The sequence below is a fragment of the Eptesicus fuscus genome, chromosome 6 (genome assembly GCF_027574615.1).
Source record: "Eptesicus fuscus isolate TK198812 chromosome 6, DD_ASM_mEF_20220401, whole genome shotgun sequence".
NCBI classification, from domain to species: Eukaryota; Metazoa; Chordata; class Mammalia; order Chiroptera; family Vespertilionidae; genus Eptesicus; species Eptesicus fuscus.
In genome coordinates, this window is record NC_072478.1 from 30,239,413 (window position 1) to 30,262,248 (window position 22,836).

Here is a 22,836-nt window from a genome sequence, read left to right on the forward strand (position 1 = left end):
CTTGGGAGAGAGGGACTGGTAGCCCAAAGCTAAGACCATAATGGGTGGGGGTCTGCATCTCATGGGGAAGGCTCGTGATGCCTAGTAGCTTGTCCCTGCACAGGTCACTCTTCCTGGACCGAGTCCTCTATCCCCACACTGAAGGGCCCCAGCAGCACTGCCAAAATGGGCCTGGCTCCCTTCCAAAAGTTTGACGGCATTGACAGTGAACAAATACCCTAGCTGTACTTTTTGGATAAATGTCCATGAGGCCCCATGGAAACCCTGAGGTCCACATGGGCCTATTCCATTATTGTGAAGTATTTTTAAATTTCTGTTTCTTTGCTAATCTTCACTGTGTTTCAAGGCTGTGCTTGTAGACTGGAACCGTTCAGACGGGAAGTAAACGCCATTTTTGAGCTCTGACTGCTTTCCTGGGCTCCGCGTGCGGTCTCCCTCAGGTGGGTTTGGAGCTTGTGGGGTCCAGCCCCAGCCCCATCTGGGGAGGCTTCTAACCACATCCTGGTCCCATGTCCCAACAGGTGTTTTCAGTGCTTGCTGTGTTTTTGTGGATACTAAGGGTGTTTGTCTTCAAACTTTGTCCGGAAGCAAGGTTGCAATGGTGGCTAGTGGGGTGGGTAGAGGTCTGTTCTCCCTCTACATGGGTGGTGGTAGTAGTTCAGGAAGTCACAACCAGCCTACCTGCCAAGTGAGAAATGTCCTACAAGGCCTGAGAGGTGGTCACTGCCCCTGGGGAAGCCAGTGCCACTCAACTGCTTCTCAAGTATTTAGAAGATGGACTTCACCCAGCACAAGGCGGGGCTGCAGCTGGGGCACCCCACCTACCCACACCCTCCTGCACCCACCATTCTCAATGGCGATGCGATGGCTTCCCTCCAGTGTTCTGGCAGCTGAGCCTGTATATATATCTCTTGCAGCAGGCTCTCCTCTGCACTGTTGACATGGGGCGGGGGTGGGGGACATTCTGGGCACTGGAGGAGGGTTTTGAGTAGCATCCCTAGCCCCTGCTGCTTGCCAGGAGCACCCCCATAAACTGATGGGGATCTTGCTACCTTTCTGTCACCGTACCTATGGAGGCAGTGACTCCTGCCTGCCTCCTCCACCCTTTCCCCATGGGCTTTGTCTTAACTAGTTGCTCTAAGCTGCCAGCACCTCTGCTGAGTTTTCTCTGCTGCCCCCTTGTCCTCCCCCAGGACCTCCCGAGACACTTTCCTCCAGCCCAGCCTTCCCCAGCCCAGCTCTCCACTGAACCTCACCCAGACCCTGGGACCCCAAAACTACACAGATGCCTTCCCTGTGGTCAGTTGACTCCGAGCACCAACCTCTACAGCAGAGCAGTCAAACTCTCCCTCAGGGAAGTAGCCGTTTTCTACAGAACCACTTCTTGGAAAGGGGATTTCATTGCATAGTGTTGGCAAGTCTGTTGTTTATCTTTATAAATTACTTCTTAAAAATAGCATAGCACTAACCGGTTTGGCTCAGTGGATAGAGCATCGGCCTGCGGACTGAAGGGTCCAGGTTCGATTCCGGTCAGGGGCACGTACCTTGGTTGCATGCACATCCCCAGTAGGGGTTATGCAGGAGGCAGCTGATCGATGATTCTCTCTCATCGATGTTTCTAACTATATCCCTCTCCCTTCCTTTCTGTAAAAATCAATAAAATATATTTTAGCCGAAACCGGTTTGGCTCAGTGGATAGAGCGTCGGCCTGCGGACTCAAGGGTCCCAGGTTCGATTCCGGTCAAGGGCATGTACCTTGGTTGCGGGCACATCCCCAGTAGGAGGTGTGCAGGAGGCAGCTGATCGATGTTTCTCTCTCATCGATGTTTCTGACTCTCTATCCCTCTCTCTTCCTCTCTGTAAAAAATCAATAAAATATATTAAAAAATATATATTTTTTAAAAAAAATTTTTGTTAAAAAAAAAAAGGCATATTCACAAGGTAAAAATCTCAAGCCACAGAGAAGCCTGTCTGCACAATGAACGTGGGTCACTCTTGCACCAGATTCACAGCTTCTACTGCCCCACATTTCCTGTGCTCCCTCTCTCCTCCTCTCCCTGTCCTATGTATCTCTTCTCCCTTCTCCCTTTCTTCTCCCCTCTCCCCTCTCCCAGAAGACCTGGGTTCCTGAGGCAGGCTTTTTCTTCCCCTATTTATTGCTGTATAACAAATTGCACCAGATACCCAGGAGTTGGAAACAACATTCTGATTTCTGTGGGTTAGAAATTCAGGAGCAGCTTGGTGGGGAGGCTCTGTGGTCCCCTGAGGTCTCTCTCAGTCAGATGTGAGTCTAGGTTGGGGGCTCAGCTCCCAGGATGTCATGCTCACAGGGTGGGAACTTTAGGGGAAAGGAAACCCAATAAAGGGGGGTGTCCTTAATGTATCCCTGTTGGTTCAGGAGTTGTGATAATGCATCAAATCAGTGTAACATGTTAACCACAGGTATGGGGTACATCATCCTATATAATGAAAGGCTAATATGCAAATTGACAGAACAGGGGAGTAACTGGTCGCTATAACACACTGACCACCAGGGGACAGACGCTCAACACAGGAGCTGCCCCCTGGTGGTCAACTCAGGCAGAAGCCAGCTCATGACTGGTGAGCATAGTGGTGGTGGCCGGAACCTCTCCCGCCTCTGTGGCAGCATTAAGGATTCTGACTGCTGGCTTAGGCCTGCTCCCCACAGGGATCAGCCATAAGCCATCAGTCAGACATCCCAGACTGCCAAGAGGGTGCAGGCCGGGCTGAGGACCACCCCCCACCCCGGCCAGTGCACAAATTTCAAATTTCATGCACCAAGCCTCTAGTTGGAACTATAATATCTTTGTAACTTTTCTATAAATCAAAACCTTGATGTGTCTAACATACAAAGTTAATTTAAATATAAAAATCCAGCCCTGGCCAGTTTTGCTCAGGAGGCAGTGACTCAGTTTTGCTCAGTGGTTAGAGTGTTGGCCCAAGGACTGAAGGGTCACGGGTTTGATTACTGGCCAAAGTCTTATACCTTGGTTGTGGTTCGATCTCTGGCCCTGGTCAGGGTGTGTGCAAGAGGCAACCAAGCAATGTGCCTCTTATATTGATTTTACACTCTCTCCCTCTTTTCCCTTCCACTCTCTCTCTCTTAAAAAAAAAAAAAAAGAAAAATATTCTCAGGTGAGGATAAAACAACAACAAAAACAAATAAATAAATATAAAAATCCAACTGCACAACATAGCCAGTTGTGGGAACTACAGGGAAAGGTTATTTGTGCATCTGCCAGAATTTTATAGTCCTGTCAGAGTGGCCACCCTTTTATTATTATTACTTTATTTTTTTAATTTTTAAAATTTAAGACAAAAATTTTTTTATCTGTTCCACTATTTATGTATTCATTGGTTGAGTCTTGTATGTGCCCTGATCAGGGATCAAACTTCACAACCTTGATATGTCAGAACAATGCTCTATCCAGCTGAGCTACTCAGTTGGTTTGGCTGCTCTTCATCTCCTCTTTCCCACCTGTGTCAACCCTTTAGCTACAGGGTTTTGGCCTAAGGCCCACCCACACCTCTCATTCCCAAGGGACCTTGAGCTCCTTAAGAACAGGGACCAGGCCTTGCTTTGCTCAGTACCAGCACAGAGCAGGGAATGGTCCTGCCAGCAGACCAGCTCTGTCACTCACCTGCCTTTTTGCCTGTTTGGGCCTCAGTTTCCCCGTACATAAAATGGGCAGAACAGCTACCTAGCAGTATTGTCAAAATGAAATGATATACAAGGGGGAAGTGTTCTTGAAATCTATTTTGCCAGTTTTGTGTTCAGTTTTACAATTAACACTGGTTCTAATGCTATCACTTTAAAAAATTGGGTTGTGCCCTAGCTGGTTTGGCTCAGTGGATAGAGCGTCCTCCTGCTAACTGAAAGGTCCCAGGTTTGATTCCAGCCAAGGGCACATGCCTGGGTTCTGGGCTCGATCCCCAGTGGAAGGCTTGCAGGAGGCAGCAGATCAATGATTCTCTTTCATCGTGGATGTTTCTATCTCTCCCTCTTCCTTCCTCTCTGAAGTCAATAAAAATATGTTTTTTTAAAAAACGGGTTGCCCTGGCCAGTGTAGCCAGTTGGTTGCGCATAATCAGCTCCTGCACCCAGGTTTCGGATCCCTGCTGAGGGCACCTGCCAGGGTTTCAGGCTCAATCCCCTGTAGGGGGCGTGCAGGAGGCAGCCAATTGATGTTTTCAATCTCACATGGATGTTTCTCTCTCCCTTCCTCTCTCTCTCTAAAAATCAATAAAAGTATTTAAAAAGAAAAAACCTAATCATTGCTTTTTTAAAAATGGGATTGATGAAAGGGAACGTTTAGGTTGGAATCATAGTCTTGGAGGTGGGGACAAGGGGGTTTGAATGCGGGATTTGAGTTCCTTGCTCTGTCCTTCCCACGTTGGCATGAGTGGCAGCCCTGCTCTTCATTTGCAGAATGAGGACACATTCTGGTGAAAGGAGAAACTGCACCAGTTGCGAAAAAGGGTAATGATGCTCCGGGTCCGCCGGCTGGCGTGGCTCAGTGATTGAGCTTCGACCTCTGAACCAGGAGGTTACGGTTCGATTCCCAGTCAGGCCATAAGCCCGGGTTGCGGGCTTGATCCACAGTGTAGGGCGTGCGGGAGGCAGCCGATCAAAGATTCTCTCATCATTGATGTTACTATCTCTCCCTCTCCCTTCCTCTCTGAAATCAAAATATGTTTTTTTAAAAAACTAAAAAAACAAAAACAAAAACCCCCACGATGCTCGGGGGCGCTGAAACGCTCGCCGAAACTCGGGATTGAACCAGGGACCTTTAAATCTGAAATCCACCGCTTTTCCAACTGAGCTTTTGAGGGTGAGTGGAAGGGTCCCTATAGTCCATTTCACCCCATCTAGCGGGCACGCAGGCGTGTTTCGCCCTGCGTTTACCGACCGTACATGCCTTGTAAGGTTGCGTCTGAAGCAAAAATGCAGCTCGGTCTCTGTGGCGCAATCGGTTAGCGCGTTCGGCTGTTAACCGAAAGGTTGGTGGTTCGAGCCCACCCAGGGACGCAATCATGCTTTTGCCTCTCTAGTAAGGAAAAAATTGCGCGAGTGCCTGCTTTTTTGGAGGCGGACTCCCCTGTCCTTTTATCCCTCGTGGGAGTTTGGGGGCGCACAGTGTTGGAGACATCCACAGAGGCGGAACGTTCTGAGCCTGGGTTCCGTTTTCCCTCAGCAGTCGAACCGCTTTGGGTGACGGCCCCCGGGACTCGGAGCGCTAAAACGGACGGACTGCAGAGGTTATCTGAAGGCCGAGGCCAAGATGGCGGCGTTGGCTGGTGAGCGGGTCGGGGTGCCTAGGTCAGGTCCCCCTGGGGAAACTGAGGTCCGGGTAGCGACGCAGGAACCCCAGCCTCGGGAGCGCCCCGGAGCGGGCCCTGGAGGGGCCCAAGGCTCGGCCCGGGGAGCTGCCCTGGAAGTTCCCGAGAGATAGGTGGCCTGAGATTGCAACCCGGACCGGCGGGGAACTGAGGCCCGGAGGGGTGCCAGAACAGCAGGCGTCCCACCTTGCCTGCTCCCGGAACCTTCGACCCGAGATTAGTGATTAAACGCATAGGATGAAATCCGCACGATGCAAAAGAAAGCAGTTATCCCGAGACAGTTGTCAGGATTCTGTCCCTAAACCGGGTTGACGAGTTCCTCATTCATTGTGCTTGGGTATTAACGCCGAAATCCAGCGGCAGGTCCGATTACTATGGTTTAGAAGGATGGGTGAAGATGTCTGCAGCCCTGGTGACACCATTGGGAAACGTCCGTGATTTCTGTTGGTGGAAACCATGGGTCCTGCCAGTAGGGGTCCCGTGGTTTGTTGGCGACACAGAATTGAAAGGCCAGTTTCCAATAAGACGGTGACAAAGAGGGTATTCTTTCCTGTGCAAGTTCACAGGTCTACTGATCTGTGGAGGACATTTACTGGGCTGTAAATTTATGCAAAGCCCTGAATGTTCAGGTGGGGAAACTGAGGCTCAGAGAGGAGCAGCTCGAACAGGAGTCTGGGGCTGGGCAGTTAGCCTGTCTTCCATGCTGGTGTCTGTAGGTTTGTTTACTCAACACACACCACCCAAGGCTAAGGCTGTCGGGGAACCGGGAGGCCCTAGCAGTGCTGAGGAGGCAGGCACCACACCGATAGGCACAGGTGGTGATCGGACAGGGTGCCAGGATTGAGAGGGCCTGGGGGGCGGGGCGCTGCTGCAGACCCACTGAGAAGTGAAACTGCCCCTGAGGGGCTGGCCTGTGCACCTGTGGGGCAGGCTCCAGGCAGACGGAATAGCACGTTGGCAGGCACCGAGGAAGTAGCAGCTCCGACCTCTAAGGACAGGAAGGTGGCCCTGGTGTGGAGCCTGGCTTTTCTCCCAGGGGCTGTGGGGTTTTAAGCAGGGGATTGGCACTACCCGGTTCATATTCTGAAAGACCCCTCTTTACCAAACGTTGGTTAAAGTAGAATTTAGATAGACCGAGGGTAGAGGGAAGGTGACCAGGCAGGAGGCCTGATGGGCAAAGACCTGGCTGGTCCAGGCCCCTGAGTTTGTGGCCTCTGGTGCTGTCCAAAACTCACTGCCCGCACCCTGTGGTTCTTTCTGCAGCTCCCGGCCTGCTCCGCCCAGTCCTTGCTCTGCGGTGAGTGCCTGCGTCTCCGTCTCTGGCCTCCCCTCCATCCAGAGGCCCTTGAAGGGAGGGCTTAGACTGGGAGGGGGGGCGGGGATCAGAGTACCTCTGAGCTGGGAAGGGCTGAGCAACTACAGACGGGGTCCTGCCTGCTGAAGGTCACACGCAAGTCAGGGGCAGCACTGGGACTGGCAGCTGCCCTCCAGCAGGTGGTGTGCTGGCCCGTCTGTCCATGTTGTGGCAGAGCCTGGGTTCGGACCCTTGTCCACTTGTCCTAGTGCCCTCAGGACTCACTTGCTACCAAAAGTAATCAGTGCGTTTGCTCAGGTGACAACCCCATGCAGGCCTCTTCAGGACAGGAAGGCAGGTAGCCACGGGGGCCTCGTTATGGACAGAGCCTGGAAATCAAACCCCAGTTCCATAGGATCCGGGACATGACAGATCTAAGGAGAGGGTTTTCCTAGTGGAGAGAAGTTGGGGGGCTTGGAGGTGGGCACAGATTTGGGCTGAGTGTGGTTTGGTTTGATAAAGTCTTTTCCCTAGGGGTAAAATACATATTCACTGTAAAATGAAGGGAAAAGGGGAAAATGAAAGAAGTGTCAAATGAAAACCAGACACTTTGTCCCTGAAGGGTCAGATGGTAAATGTCTTTGGCTGTGCAAGCCAGATGATCTCTGTCGAGACTGCTTAGCTGTGCCTCTCAGCTGCAGACAGCACAGAGACAGATGAGTGTGGCTGTGTGTGAGTAAGATTTATTTACAAAAATAGGTGGCCCTGGCCAGTTTGGGTCAGTGGATAGCATGTTGGCCTGGGGACCAAAGGGTCCTGGATTCGATTCCGGACAAAGGGCACATACCTCGGTCGCAGGTTCAATCCCCGGCCCTGGTCAGGGCACATCCGGGAGACAATCAATTGATGCTGTCATATCGATGTTCCTCTCTCTGTCTCTCCCTCTTTCTTCCACTCTCTAAAAATCAGTGGAAAAATATCCTTGGGTGAGAATTAACAAAAATAGGTGGAGGGCCGAATTTGGCCACTATCCCCATCCCTGCTACAGTGTAGCCCCTGTAACAGCATCTCAGGATGTCCCAGGCTCCTCTTCATGTGTACTCTGTCTCTCTGCAGCTCTGGCGTGGGTGCGGCTGTTCAGGTACGATGTGTCCATGCCAGTTTGGCTGCTGACAGCCCAAGCAGGTGAGGCCAGCCTTCCCAGTGGCCCGAACACCCTGAAACACCCACCCCCTCCAGCACAGTAGTACCCGTGGTAACTCCAGGGCCCTCCCACATCCATCAGAGCTTTGAGGTCCCTGCCCTTGGAGCTCTGTCCAGACCAGTGGCTGCACATCCCCAATCCAGAAGGGCCTTTGCTGAAGAGTGTGTCAGTTGGCCCCTGTTTTCCAGATGAGGACACTGAGTTCCTGAGAAAACAGGGGCCTCTTGGGGCCACAGCAAGGCAGGCTGAGGCACATCCATGCCATCTTTCATTCCTTTGTTCAGCAGACCCAGACCTGGGTACTGAGATGCTGCAGACCCAGGGTAATCCCTGGCCCAATGGCTCCTCCCATTACTGCCCTCAGGACCAGCTGTGACCATAGCTTTGACCTGTGCTCTGAGAGCTGCTCTGTGTTAGGTTACAGGGTAGAGACTGGGGGGGTAGCCAGTGTTCCTTTCCTGAGACTCCTGCCTGACTAACACCTCCCTGTGCCATGTCCCATGCCCAGCACACAGCCTGCCGTGTCCAAGGCTGGAGCCGTGGTCTCCAAACCCAGCTCACTTCCCAGCAGCCGGGGCGAGTATGTGGTGACCAAGCTGGATGACCTCATCAACTGGGCCCGCCGGGTGAGCCCCCAACCCTCCTCCATCTCTCCAACCTCTGCTCTTTGCTTGCACACTGTGCACATGTACAGCACACACGCTCACTGCCCCTGTGGTTCAGGGAGCCCAAGAGGCTCGTGATTATGTCAGGACTCATCCTCTGCACCCCCTACCCCACCAGCTCCTGGCTCTGACATCCCCTCAGTGTCTCTGTCCCATCCCCTTGTCTCTCCCTCAACCCTTAGTGAAGATTGCCTACTTCCCTTCTTTAGTTGTCTTCTGTTCATGCCTCTTTTTTCTCTTAATGTAAAAGTAATCTTCTTGGCTAGAAAAGTAATGTGTGCTGAAAACAGTAACTCCTTCCTGGCAAAAATTTTAAAAGCCTGCCCTGCCCCTAGCATCAGCCACGAAACAGTTTTTGTCTTGTATCCATTCCTTTAGGTCGTGTGCATGGCATGTCTCCCTTTGGACATGTGTCCTATCTCCCAAGACAGAGGCTCCTTTTAGTGCCCAAGGGGTGCTGGGCTGGATAGGCCACGTTAACAATCCCTCATTGATGGCTGTGCACTAGCTCAGTCTTTTGTGTGTCTTTGTGTCACACATAGCACCATAGCAAACATCCTACTAGAGCCTCCAGCTCCAGGACAGAGGTGTCCACTGTAGCCTTGTTTATGACTGTGAACACCCAGAGACGAGGTCAGGGTCAGGCAGCTCAGGTGCTCGGTCACTCAGGTGGCCTAGCCATGTTGGGCAACCCTTGTACTGTCACCCACACTAGCACATTAGTAGGGTAGTGGGGGCCACTTTGTAGTCCCAGATTTATTCGAAGCAGAGGAGCAGAGATAGGTCTAGCCAAGGAGCACAGCTGTGGGGAAATCAGACACCAAACAGATAAAGGAGTCAGGGTGCTCAAGGCCATCCAGAAGGACTTCCTGGAGGAATCGGCATTTGGAGTTCTTGGACACCAGGGGGTGTCCAGAACAAGATCCTCAGGGTTAGGCCTATGCCACATGTGGCGGCCAGGCACTCAGAGCAGCAAGTGCCCATGTTGGAAGGATGGGTTTTAGGATGTACTAGGTTACATCAATGGTATTAAAATTAATTTTACCTTTTTTTAAAATTTATTTATTTTTAAAATATTGATTTCAGAGAGGAAGGGAGAGGGGGGAGAGAGAAACATCAATAATGAGAAAGAATCATTGATCGGCTGCCTCCTCTATGCCCCCTACTGGGGATTGAGACCACAACCCAGGCATGTGCCCTTGACCAGAATTGAACCTGGGACTATTCAGTCCTCAGGCCGATGCTCTATCCACTGAGCCACATTGGTAGAGCTGTTTTTTATATTTTTAGAGGGAGGAAGGGAGAAGGAGAGAGAAAGAGAAACATTGATGCAAGAGCTGAACATCTATCAGCTGCCTCCTGCATGTCCCCTACTGGGGATCAAGCCTGCAACTCAGACATGAACTGGCAACCTTTCCATGCACGGGATGATGCCCAATGGGCCAGGACAACTTTTTTTTGTAATATGGCTATTGGCAAGTGCTGACCCACAGGCCTAGCCTACTTTACCTTCTCATTGGGCAGCCCTGGGCTGGGGCAGGCAGCAAGCTCAGGCTAGGTCTGAGGGGCCTGGAGGTCACGTGGTTGCTGTACGGGGAAGAAGGTGGGGAATAGCTGATGTGTCGTTCTTCAAGAAAGGCTAGAAATCTGTTTTTCTATGTGAAATTGCCCAGTTTCTTTAAACATGATGGTCCAACTGTCCACTCACGGATTGACCACCCTGGCCCCCTCAGAGTTCGCTGTGGCCTATGACCTTCGGCCTGGCCTGCTGTGCAGTGGAGATGATGCATATGGCAGCACCCCGCTACGACATGGACCGCTTTGGCGTGGTCTTCCGAGCCAGCCCACGCCAGTCAGATGTCATGATTGTGGCCGGGACACTCACCAACAAGATGGCCCCCGCACTCCGCAAGGTAGGCCTGGCCCCAGACCCCACCCCTCCACCCACCCCTCTACGGCCCAGGATTGAGCTGCACATAGACCCTGTCGTCTCTTCCAGGTCTATGACCAGATGCCAGAGCCTCGCTATGTTGTGTCCATGGGGAGGTGAGTTCCAGTGGGGCTGGGGCCATAATCTGGCTCCAGGGACGAGACATACCTGTGACACACTGTTGTGTTTCCCCCAGTGTGTTTTCTGGGCTTCTGTCTGATAAGGTCACGGAGGTATAATTTATACTCTGTAAAATCCCACACCTGCAGGATGCCGAATAGTGACTCTGACACGCTGCTGTGTGCACTCCCCCGTCCCCAGAATGTCCCTTCCTGTGGAATATTATTGCTCCCCCATCTGATTTGTCTGTTTCTTTATGAATACATAAATGATATCACCCTCTGTAGACATTTACATTCTCCTTGCCTTTTTAACTTGTAGTCATTCTCTACATTGTTAAAACCTGTTTAATCACTTATTGTTGTTGTTGAGATAGAATTCACATAACAGAAAGTTCACCCTTTTAAAGTGTGCAGTTCAGTGGGCTTTAATGCATTCACAATGTGTAAAACTATCCCATCTGTCTAGTTCCAGATTATTCCATTATCCCAACAATAAGCCCCGTCCCCCCATCAGCACTCACCTCCCACCCTCTTCCCCAGCCCCTGGCAGCCATGCACCCGTTTCCTGTCCCGTGCCTGTTCTGGACATTTCATATAAAGGGAATCACACACTGTGTGGCCTTTTGTGCCTGGCTCCTCACTGAGCATCATGTTTTCAAGGCCCATCCATTCATTTCTGCTCTACCTGGTCTCAGGGGACTGTTGTCTTTCCTATGACTTCATATCCCTTCTTGTCCTTTTTGGCAGCCTAGGCACCTGCCTGCAGTTGAAGGCGGGTGTGGGTTAGGGAAAGGGCCCTGAGGAGGGAGCAAGGACAGGATGGCCTTTGGCCTGGCCTCACAGCCCTCTTCCCACTCCAGCTGCGCCAACGGAGGAGGTTACTACCACTACTCATACTCCGTCGTGAGGGGCTGTGACCGCATCGTGCCTGTGGACATCTACGTCCCAGGTAAGTCCACGGCCTCGTCTCTGGGCAACTAGGCCTTCAGGTCCCCACAAAGGAATCCCCATGCCCCTATAGGCATGGTGGGCTCTCCCTGTGTTAGGAATGAGCATTGACCTATGAACCAGGAGGTCACAGTTCGATTCCAGGTCAGGGCATGTAGGAGGCAGCCAATCAATGATTCTCTCTCATTGATGTTTCTATCTCTCTCTCCTCCTTTCCTCTCTGAAATCAATAAGAATATATTTTTTGGGGGGGAAAAATAAGAGCAGATTTGGGTCTAAGAAGAGTGATACCACTCTTTCCTTTTTGTCCTTTCTTCATGGGCTCCCCAGTTTCATCCAGACGTTGGACCAGGCCAACATCAAAAGGGTTAGGTTGAGCTGTACAAAATTGCTATTTGGCCATTTTTAAGCTACAGTTTTATATGATTCCACCTAATAGAAACCAAACCAGATAAATGCAATTAAAAAAGAGAAAAAAGTTCCTGGAGGACATGAACAGTGTCTGCGAGGTCTCATACTCATGATGGGTGGTGAGACCCCACCTTGCTTAGACCCAGGATCACCAGGGTGTCCAGGTTTAGCAAATAAAAATGCAGGGACCCAATTAAATTTGAATGTCAGAGAAACAATGAATAATAATCTTTTTCATTATAAATATATCCTGTGATATTTGGGATATAGTTATACTAAAAAAGGTATCAGTGGTTTGTCTGAAGTTTACAGTAACTGGTGTCTTTATTTTATCGGACCGTCCTGCAGAACTCCCTTGCCTCCTCACTGGGCCAATGAGCAGGGGTGGCCTCCTGGGCATGTGCTGGCACCTCCCAAAGGCAGAGAAACAGGTTTCCACATTGGATTAGAGCTCATTGGAAAATGGCATTGATTTGTTTAGCATTCTGCAAATATTTATTTATTTATTTATTTATTTATTTATAAATAATTTTTTTCTTAAACAAACCCTTGTGTCGAGGGCTGACTTTCAATAGATTGCAGCGAGGGAGCTGCTCTGCTACGTATGAAACCCCAACCCAGAAGCAGGTCGTCTACAAATGGTTTAGCGCCAGGTTCCCCACGAATGTGCGTTGCGTGAATGGTGTGGGGGTGGCCCCCTTTCTGGCCGCACCCCATTTCCCAGGACGAAGGGCTCTCCTCACCGACCCCGGTCCCAACGCGCGGCGAGGCAGGGACGGCAGGGGACCGGCTATCCGAGGCCAACCGAGGCTTCGCAGCACTGCCGTATCGTTCCGCCTGGGCGGGATTCTGACTTAGAGGAATATTTATTTATTTATTTTTAATCTTGAACATCAGCTTATTTTCTTTTTATTCATTTCACAGAGGAAGGGAGAGAGAGAGAGATAGAAACATAAATGATGAGAAAGAATCATTGATCAGCTGCCTCCAGCACGCCCCACACTGGGGATCAAGCCCGCAACCCGGGGTATTTGCCTTGACTGGGAACCAAACTGGTTCACAGGTTGATGCTCAACCATTGAGCCAGACCGGCTGGGCTGCAAATATTGAGTGCATTTTCTAGGCCTGGGCCTGGCTTGGGCAGCACTGGGCCCTAGAAAGGCCCCATCACTGGACCAGGCCCTGGGGAACCCCCAGGTTGGGGGGGGTGGAGCCTGACACAGACGTGCCCCACTCCGCCTATTGTGTAGGACTTTGAAAGATGCATAGAAGTCTACCCTGCAGGCTTGTTAACCTTGACCAGGAGCCAGACCCTTAGTCAATCACTGCTTGTTTGACCCATGACCTCAGGCAGATCTCTCCATGCCTCAGTTTCCCCATCTATCAAATGGCCATTGTGATCATACTGTCAGGCACTGAGCACCCCAGAGTCAGCTGGAAGTAAATGACTGTGACAGTTCTTTATCCAGCCTCCTGAGGTGGCAGGCCTGTCAGGTCCTGGCCGTCCTTCAGGTGGCAAAGTGTCTCTCTGCTTCTTCCACCTGAGATACTCGGGTTGGAGACTCTGGGAATTTCCTTCTCAGTGTGTGAGCCTCCCCACCCTGCCCACCTTGCTGGCTACTTCCAGTAATGGGCCGAACTACCCACCCCCTTTGTGTATTCTTTGGATGCTGGGATGAGGGTCCTTCTCAGCCCTCCCCACCGTGGGAAGGGGTCAACCAGCCCTTAGCCCACCTGCAGCTCCCAGGTCACTCTTCCTAGGGCCCTTGGTAGCCCAGGCCTTTCTGCTCCATGTGGCCTGTAGTCGCTGTCCACAGCCGGGCCCTCTGACCTTCCTTCTGTTTCATGTGCCCTTTGCCGGGCAGCAGGGAGAGGGGTGGTGCCCCAGTAGGGCCCAGATCCAGTCACTGGTCAAGGGCTCCTGGCGGAGCCAGAGCTGTGGGCCCCCTCCCCATGGGCAGACACTGAGGCAAGGTCTCGCCCCCAGGCTGCCCACCTACCGCCGAGGCCCTACTCTATGGCATCCTGCAGCTGCAGAAGAAAATCAAGCGAGAGAAGAGACTCAAGATCTGGTACCGAAGGTAGTGCCACCCGACTGCCACCCCGTATCCTCTTCCTCATCCTGAGAGATGGTCAATAAACCTGAGAAACGCACTGGCACGGAAGCCTGCCCTCAGGGTGTATGGGCAGGGGTCCTGGGAAGTAGAGGTGCCCCTTGTGCTGGGTGTAGGTGGGCGAGTGCTTCCTTGGTCAGGGTCAGTCCTTAGAGATGCTGAGGCCCTGGAGGCAGATGGCTCGGTCCACATCAGCCCCTCTTAGGGGCCCTACACCTCGTCTCCTAAGGCCCCACCGGGAAGGAGGAGAGCCCAGAGCAACCCCTGGAGCCAGGTGGGGGCTGGGCTGCCCCTGCACTGAGACTGAAGGGGACGTTGAGTCAGAGGAAACAAGACAGTGGGAGAGTGTCAGGACTCAGCAAGTGACACTGCACTTCACGAATGGCTGAGGGTCCTGTGAGAGTCCAGATGTAAAATTTTGCTTTATTCTGAAGTTCAGCCTCACTTGGTGGGACCAGAAAATCCTCCTCAGTAGCCTGAGGACCTGTGCCTAGAGCTGCTACCCTCCTTGCAGTCCTGACCTAGTTCTGCACCCCCTGGACGCCACGTGCCAAACACAGGGAAGGGAGGGGCAACCGCCCTGGACGCCTGATGGACAGGACAGTAGGTGATTGATTGGTGATATCTCCCTTGGGCAGGATTGGGTTCACTGACTTGTACACAATGGAGCATATAGCTTGCCCACTGGCTCCCTGAAAGTCCAATAACAGATTGTTTTTTTTTAAATATGTTTTTATTGATTTTAGAGAGAGAGAGAGAAATAGAAACATTGATGAGAGAGAAACATCCCTCCGCTGCCTCTTGCACACCCCCTACTGGGGTTCGAACCTACAACCCAGGCATGTGCCCTGACCAGGAATCTTGGTGCATGGGACACTCAACCAACTGATTGACACAAGCCGTGCAACAAATTCCTTTTTCTTTTTGGAGGAGTAAGTGAGAGCACTTTTGCAATGTGTGCTGATTGGCCAGCCTAGTGTTAGCATTTATTTCATCCCTGTGACCCCAGAAGAAGGCTGAGACTGGTACTCTCGCAGAGGTTAGGGAAGGTAGCTGGGGTCTTACAGCTGGTGCTGCTTCACCTAGAACCTGGGCTGAAGCCAGAGCCTGAGCTCCTGGCCACGAAGGCACTCAGAGGGTGGTGCACCAGACTTAGTGCTTGGTGACCAGGGGTGTGATCATCTGTGGGAAGGCATAGTAGCGGCAGTCGGCAGGCGGGACCAGCTCCATCACCTGTGTGTGGATGTTCTCCCGGCGGAAGCCCGACTCCAGCAGCGCCGGCACTTGTGTCTCCTGTGACAGGGAAGTGCCAAGTTATGTCCAGGCTGTGAGGCCTCACACACACACCCGGTGCCTACCCTTCCTTGCACAGCATTGTTAATGCCAAGGCCCCCAGGGCTGCAGTAGCCTCTACCCCAGGCCCAAATGCTGAGACAACATGGGAGCCAGGTCTGAGTGGCAGTCTCCAGGTGTCTAAACTCAGGCAGCAGCTTCCTGGCTGTCACAGGCCGTCACCAGGCTGCCCAACTGCTCCCCCTGGCAGGCAGAGGAAGCGTTTGGTCAAAGGCCCTGAACTAACAGGGGCACCCTGGGTAGAGGAAGGCCTAGGGAGGAGTATGGGGCCTGTCAGCCAGGCAGAGAGCTTGGGTGAGTCCTATGTCCCAAGGGCACTGGGGAGTACCTTTCCTGATCTCCACACAGAGCACACAATCCACCCAAGAGCAGTCCGGAAGCAAGGGACCTTCCCAGGTCCAAGGCGACTGCAGCTGCCTCCCCAACCTGCCTGGGGTGGGGGGGGGGAGGGGAGGCCCAGGGAGTTAGGCTGCTGCACCTCAAACATGGTCCTGATGTTGGAGTACTTGGACTTCATCAGTTCCCCCCAGGAGGTGAGGTTGCAGTAGGTGAGGATGCCCCCAGGCTTCAGCAGGCGAAAAGCATGGCCCTGAGAGGGGGACAGAGGTGGGGAGGAGATCAGAGAACCAAGTGGAAGGAGGGGCGCCCTGTGTGGATGGCAGATGCCCCCACCCGGCTGAACTCCCATGCTGGTGGCTGCAGACCCTATCCCTCCGTGAGGTCCTACCCTGATGAAATTGAACTGGTGCGTGTGCCAGGTTTCCTCAGACAGTGGATACGTGTCGTACAGGATCCCTGCATGGGAGGATGGGAGTCACATGGTCAGGGCCAGGGGCAGCCGCACCAGGACAATGGCTCCACACAAAGGTGGAACTTGAACATGGCCCAGAACCCCAGCAGCCATACCCCAAGTTCACTATGCTGCCACCACCTCTAGGTGTCATGTGCAATTCAGTGATTCCTTTAGGTATCCTGCTGAGTGTCAGGTCTCCTGTGTGTCTGTGCCCCCTTCCCAGACTCAGTTGGCCCAGTGACATGTCAGCCCATGTGTTCTTTAAAAGGTCCCTCAGCAAGTGAGGAGATTCAGGCAGCGGTTCCCCCTCACCCAGTGCCCACAGCCCCCTCACCATCAAAGTGACCATCTGGTAGGGTGGGTGCCACCTCTTCCCACAGGCCTTTCAAGGGAACCACCTTGAGGCAGGGGAGAAAAAGAAGGCTGAGGGTCAGAGGGATCCCCAGGACTTCTCCACTCTAAGAAGGAGGGCAGAGGAACTCCCAAGGGAGGATACTCCCCGCCCCCATTCCCATGCCAGAGACTGCCCCAGGAGTGGGAGGGGGGCCTGCAGGCAGAGGTAGCACCTTGTGTGGCTGTCGCTGGGCCCAGTCCTGGAGCCGCTGGAAGACCCCGTCGTTGCACTCAATGATCCAGTGCTCATCGATGGCAGCTTCCTGCACCTTGGTTGCTGCGATGGCCATGCCAAAGCCCACCTCCAGGACCCGGCCCCCTGGACACACAAAAGGCGGGGGCTGGGGAGACTACCTGGAGGAGGCGGCTCAGGGGCAGCGCCTTGGCAGAGAAACTAGGACAGAAGGGCACAGCAGACATAGGGACACAGTGGCCCTGAGAAGGAACAGTCTGGGCCTTGGCCAGCGGCCAAAAAGGGATGACCTGCCAGGGAGGCAGCAGAGCAGCTTTTGGGTCGGGTATTTGGGGGGGGTGGGGGGAGGGGTCAAAACCTGGACTTTGAGCCTGACTCTGGCTGTGTACACCAGTGGCACTGATGGCATGCCACCGGTGCAGCTTATCTTTTGGTTACTTTTCTCTCCCCCTCCCACTGTCCCCACAATGAAGTTCACAAGAGAAGGGCAAGGGAGGACCAGGATTCCAGGCCAGGGCCTGGAACAATCGGGGTGGAGGTGGGGGTGGTACCCACTGCACTACAACCAGAGGTCTACAGGCCAGGAGCCCAGCCCTTGGGGGACCTGAGTACTGACACCAGAGGGCGGAGGGCAGGGTCACCCCGTCACAGCTGTCTCCCAGCCTCAGCTTTCCCAGAGCTATTCTTAGCTGGGGTGGGTGGGGTATCTAGCGCAGGGACGCTCCCCACGTGCCTCTGGGCAGCGACCTCCGCCAGGCCCCCTGTTCCCGATCTCAGGCGGGGGGCGGCACCTCATTTCTCCTGGAGAGGAAATTCTCGATACTTAGGGGGCGCCTACTGGGTGCATGCCCCGTGCCTGTAGCACCCCTTTTAGTTCCCCATTGTCCCCTGTTAGCAGCCCCATTCTCCAGGCTAGGAAAGAGGCAAGGAGAGGCTCGGATGCGCATCAGCCAGAGAGCTGGCTGGCATGAGTCTGGTCACCCTGGGGCAGGACGCGGAGCTACCTCTGGAGGCGGCGGCGGCCGCCAACGCGTGCATGTAGGGGGTCTCCCAGCGCTCCATCACTGGCTTGCCCAGGATCTGCAGGTGCATGTCCGACGCGTCGTAGGACGCGGGCGCCGCCAGCCACGCAGGCCTGCAGTTCTCTCCAGGCGCGAAGATGGGGGTCGCGGCGGGGGCGCTCATATTGCAGGCGGACGGGCAATCCTGACTGCTCCCGAGGCGAGGCGAAGGGTTGGTCCCTGCAGGGCCTTCTGGGCCGGGGGTGTGACCATGACCGGCGGGGGCGGGGGCGGGGGCGTGGCGTGATGAGGTCCCGCCCGGAACCCGTGAGCAGACTGCGCGAAGACTCCAGTGGCCTCTAGCGGCTGTGAAGCAGAAGACGGCTCCACATGGGTCGGGCCTCGGCGGACTCCCCGCTCCTCACTGAACCTCCAGCGCCTGCTGGCGAGCTGGGCACAGCAGCTGAGAGCCCTCAAGGTCTGTAGCCTCGCCTTTTCACTCTCCTGCCTCAATTCCTCATCTGTCACTGCCGCAGAAAAGCCCCCCTTCCTTGCTGGGGTGGGAGGATCTAATTTTCCTGGCGCTGTTGGAAGTGCTTTAGGTATTTTAAAAAAATCGTTCAATCTTCAGAGATGTTGCAGTGGGTTTTTATTGTCCTCATGTCACAGATGGGTAAACCGAGGCTCCAAGAGGCACAGCCAGCAGTCTCATGGCCATGGATGTGGGTGGGTGAGGACTCAGGATAGAACCCTGATAGTCCCCACTTCCACCACATGCCGAGCTGCCTCTCTTTCGGGAGCTCACTTCACATCCCCATAAGCTGGTGGTCACCCAGGATCCTGATGGGGGCGCTCACCATGCAGAGGCTTTGCAGTTCTGGGGACCCAAATGATTCCAGCAGTCTGCTCTCCCTTACACCCAGGAAGTTGGGTAGGGCAGCCCTGCCCCGACATGGGGTTGAGGCCCCTTGAAGTCAGCTGCATCTTCTGCCTGCCTGGGTCCTACCCACAAGCACTGACCTCCAGGCTCTGTAATGTGACTTCCCTTTTCCAATTCTCTGCACATCAGGCCACGAGCCCTAAACACTCCATTCCTGCCTTCTCACTGAAAAACTGAGGCCCAAAGACGCTGTGGTCACAGGGTTTGAACCCAGGCAGCATCTTTTTTATTTTTTTAAATATATAAACATATCTTTATTTTTTTTAAAATATATTTTATTGATTTTTTACAGAGAGGAAGAGAGAGAGGGATAGAGAGTCAGAAACATCGATGAGAGAGAAACATCGATCAGCTGCCTCCTGCACACCCCCCACTGGGGATGTGCCCGCAACCAAGGCACATGCCCTTGACCGGAATCGAACCTGGGACCCTTGAGTCTGCAGGCCGATGCTCTATCCACTGAGCCAAACCGGTTTCGGCCATATCTTTATTTTTATTTGAGAGAGAGAGAGTAAGGGGAGAGAGAGAGAGACATCAATTTGTTGTTCCACTTTTATTGTTTGATTCTTTTTTTGTCAATTCTCCCCTGAGGATATTTTTCCATTGATTTTTAGGGAAAGTGGAAGAGAGAGGGAAAGACAGAGAGAAATATGGATATGAGATAAACACATTGATTAGTTGCCTTCTGCACGCTCCCCAACCAGGGCCTGGGCTGGGGAGGAGCCTGCAACCAAGGTATGTGCCCTTCACCAGAATCGAACCCAGGACCCTTTGGTCCGCAAGCCGATACTATCCACTGAGCCAAACTGGCTAGGGCTGTTCCACTTATTTATCCATTCATTGGTTGATTCTTTTTTTTAAAATTTCTTTATTGATTAAGGTATCACATATTTGTCCTCATCCCCCCATCCCCATCCCACACCCCTCCCCACGCATGCCCCCACCCCCCTGTTGTCCTTAACCGCTGGTTAGGCTCATATGCATGCACACAAGTCCTTTGGTTGATCTCTCCCCTTTACCCACACCCTCCCATACCCTCCCTCTGAGGCCCGACAGTCTGATCCATGCCTCCTTGTTTCTGGGTCTGTTCTTATTCATCAGTCTATGTTGTTCATTATTTCCCCTAGATGAGTGAGATCATGTGCTATTAGAAATACACTTATAAGAACCCAAAATGAGACAAGCAATAATGGTTATGGTGACAGGCAAATGAATCAGTCTATAGTGAGTTTCTTTCTGGGCTGGTTGATTCCTGATTGGGGATCAAACCTGCAACCTTGGTGTATTGAGACAATGCTCTAACGAACCAACTGAGCTACCCGACCAGGGCCCAGGCAGCCTCTTAAACAGTTCTGGAGTTTGGTCACTTCCCTGCATCTCTGTGACCATCTCTCATAGTCCTGGCTGACTGAGCTTCAGACTACTCCCCCCAACCCCTGCCCACCATCTGCAAAGTGCTCCTGTGTCACTCCTGCCTCCGGCCTTTCACATGCTCTTCCCTTGGCCTGGACAGCTTCTCTTTTCTCCTGACTTGGTGTGGGCATCATGCTTGAGCCCATACCTCCTCTGGAAGGCCCCCAAGTCCCCAGGCTCTTTCATCTCTGAGGACTTCTCCTTGGCATTTCACTAACTGAAGGTATTTGTTTCTTCATGGCTCTGTTGTCTGTCTGATGGGCTTGGTGCATAGAAAGTGCCTGCTTGACAAATCCTGATGGCACATTGGGATCTAATATAGTCTAGATGTGACAACTCTGATTTCACAAGAATCTCAGGAGTGGGCAGGATGAGTAGATGCCATCAGACATCTGGGTTGGTCTCTTGCTGCTTTTTGCCTCACGTGAGTCCATTTGGTCTGGTTTCCCCATCACCAGCCACCACCGTGGGCACCAGGACGGACACTTTGTGGGCCTATATTCCAACATCCTTGTGCTGCCCAAAGGGCATGTCCCAGGGTGCTCCCTTGTGCATCCCACGTAAAAGGGTGGCACGCGCTAAATGTCACCCAACTCAAGGGATACCCTGGAATGCCTGCCTGAGACAGGAGGAGGCTGTATTCATTAGCACTTGCTATGTAACAAATCACCCCAAATATAGCCACTAAAACAAGGCACATTTATGATCTCAGTTTCTATAGGTCAGGAATCCAGGTAAAGCCAAGCTCAGTCTTCTGCTTCACAACATCTCACAGGCTGCAGTCATGGTGTCTCTCGTGCTGAGGACTCATCTGAAGGCTTCCAAGCTCACTCACTGGTTGTTGGCAGCACTCAGTTCCTTTTGGGCAATAGGCCCCTGGCCTGAGTTCTTGACCACATTGGGATCGAGCCCACAACCCGGGCTCTTGTCCTTGACCGGAATCAAACCCAGGACCCTTCAGTCTACAGGTGGACGCTCTATCCACTGAGCCAAACCGGCTAGTGCTAAAATGTGTTTTTAATAGATAGAGAGGAAGGGAGAAGGATAGAGAGATAGAAGCATCGATGAGAAATATCATTGATCAGCTGCTTCCTGCATGCCCCCTACCAGGGATAGAGCCTGCAACCTGGGCATGTGCCCTTACTGGGAATCAAACCAGCAACCTCTTGGTACATGCATGGGTTGGCGCTTAACCACTGAGCAACACTGGCTGGGCAGAATGACCTTTTATTTTTATTTATTTATTATTTACTACTTATTATTGATTTCAGAGAGGAAGGGAGAGGGAGAGAGAGAGAGAAACATCAATAATAAGAGAAACATCATTGATCAGCTGCCTCCTGCACACCCCCTACTGGAGATTGAGCCACAATCCAGGCATTTGCCCAGACCAGGAATCGAACCGTAACCTTCTGGTTCATGGGTCAGTGCTTAACCACTGAGCAACATTGGCTGGGCAGAATGTCTTTCCTTTTTATTTATTTATTTATTTATTTAATTTTAATTTTATTGATTTCAGAGAGGAAGGGAGAGGGATAGAAACATCGATGATGAGAGAGAATCATAGATTGGCAGCCTCCTGCATGCCCCCCACTGGGGATCGAGCCCGCAATCTGGGCATGTGCCCTAACCAGAATCAAATGATGACATCCTGGTTCATAGGTCGATGCTCAACCACTGAGCCACTGCGGCTGGACTGTACTTCCTTTTGAAGGCTGACTAATATTCCACTGTATGGATGGAACATGTTTTGTTTGTCCTTTTATTTGTCCATGGATACACCTTTGGCTGTGGTGAATCGGGATGCTGTGAATAGTCATGTACAGGTAGGTATGTGTTCAAGTCCCTGCTTTCAGTTCTCTGAATTTGAAAGGAGTGGAGCTGTTGGATTATATGGTGTTTCTATATTTAACATTTTAAGCAACCTGAATTTTCTTCCCAGGGTTACTCCCCATGCTTCCAATCCAGTCCAGAGTGTTCTCACCCTAATGGCTAACTGCATACTCCGCATTGATTGACATCATAGGGTACTCACTCCATTTGCTAACTCCATATAATCATGTGACCCCCACCTTAGCCAATCAGAGTTTTTCATTGCCTGGTCACAACAATTGATTGAACAAGGACACGTGACCAAGGTTGAGCCAATCAAAACCTTCCCTTGAATTTTTACTACCTCTTTTTGGGAAGAAGTGCTGACCTGCTGGGGCTGTTAAGCTGATGGAACTGCTGGCACCATCTTTATCCCCACAAGAAGTGAGACTGTTGAGGTAAAAAGCCAAGAGAGGATGACAGAGCCAAGTGAATGGAGAGATGGATGAATCTTCACGCACTGTTTGAAGGTCCTGGATCCAGTCAAGCCTGAAACTAGCCAGCCAGTGAGTCTCAGCCAGGGGTGATTCTACCCCCCAGGGAACACTGGGCGATGTCTGGGGACATTTGTGGTTGTCATGACTGGGGGTTCTCCTGGCATTGAGTAGGTGTGGGCCAGGGGTGCTGCTCAACACAAAGAAAAATCTGATCCCGCCTAGCTAGTGTGGCTCAGTGGTTGAGCATCAACCCATAAGCCAAGAGGTCTCTGGTTCAATTCCTAGTCAGGGCACATGCCCAGGTTGCAGGCTCAATCCCCAGCAGGGCGCATGTAGACAGCAGCCAATTGATGTTTCTCTCATCAATGTTTCTATCCCTTTATCCTTCTCAC

At 52.4% G+C, this 22,836-nt stretch overlaps 2 protein-coding genes and 1 non-coding gene across 3 annotated transcripts; 2 read left to right on the plus strand and 1 right to left on the minus strand.

Moving 5' to 3' along the window:
* Nucleotides 1-4,976: 4,976 nt before the first annotated feature.
* Nucleotides 4,977-5,050, plus strand: TRNAN-GUU (transfer RNA asparagine (anticodon GUU)). The gene has a single exon. It is a non-coding gene; the product is annotated as a tRNA-Asn (tRNA).
* A 209-nt stretch (nucleotides 5,051-5,259) lies between these two features.
* NDUFS7 (NADH:ubiquinone oxidoreductase core subunit S7) lies at nucleotides 5,260-14,095 on the plus strand. Its single transcript, XM_008150695.3, has 8 exons — nucleotides 5,260-5,319; nucleotides 6,625-6,658; nucleotides 7,772-7,840; nucleotides 8,368-8,485; nucleotides 10,258-10,437; nucleotides 10,524-10,570; nucleotides 11,437-11,525; nucleotides 13,923-14,095. The coding sequence occupies exons 1-8, from the start codon at nucleotides 5,304-5,306 to the stop codon at nucleotides 14,018-14,020; spliced, it is 651 nt and encodes a 216-aa protein (XP_008148917.1). The 5' UTR covers nucleotides 5,260-5,303; the 3' UTR covers nucleotides 14,021-14,095.
* A 678-nt stretch (nucleotides 14,096-14,773) lies between these two features.
* On the minus strand, nucleotides 14,774-18,012 carry GAMT (guanidinoacetate N-methyltransferase). The gene is made up of 6 exons (XM_008150696.3): nucleotides 17,786-18,012; nucleotides 16,762-16,907; nucleotides 16,530-16,593; nucleotides 16,130-16,197; nucleotides 15,881-15,991; nucleotides 14,774-15,342 (listed from the first exon to the last, which is right to left on the minus strand). Exons 1-6 carry the CDS (start codon nucleotides 17,964-17,966, stop codon nucleotides 15,202-15,204), a joined length of 711 nt encoding a protein of 236 aa, XP_008148918.2. The 5' UTR covers nucleotides 17,967-18,012; the 3' UTR covers nucleotides 14,774-15,201.
* Between the last annotated feature and the right edge of the window lie 4,824 nt (nucleotides 18,013-22,836).

Excerpts from the sequence above, each read along its gene's own strand:
- NDUFS7 (XM_008150695.3), top strand. Across the intron at positions 7,841-8,367 it reads GCTGCTGACAGCCCAAGCAG|CACACAGCCTGCCGTGTCCA; the intron begins GTGAGGCCAGCC and ends TCCCATGCCCAG. Across the intron at positions 10,438-10,523 it reads TGGCCCCCGCACTCCGCAAG|GTCTATGACCAGATGCCAGA; the intron begins GTAGGCCTGGCC and ends CGTCTCTTCCAG.
- GAMT (XM_008150696.3), bottom strand. The coding sequence starts at position 17,966 with ATGAGCGCCCCCGCCGCGACCCCCATCTTCGCGCCTGGAGAGAACTGC. Across the intron at positions 16,594-16,761 it reads CCCAGCGACAGCCACACAAG|GTGGTTCCCTTGAAAGGCCT; the intron begins GTGCTACCTCTG and ends CCCTGCCTCAAG. Across the intron at positions 15,343-15,880 it reads ACATCAGGACCATGTTTGAG|GAGACACAAGTGCCGGCGCT; the intron begins GTGCAGCAGCCT and ends TCCCTGTCACAG.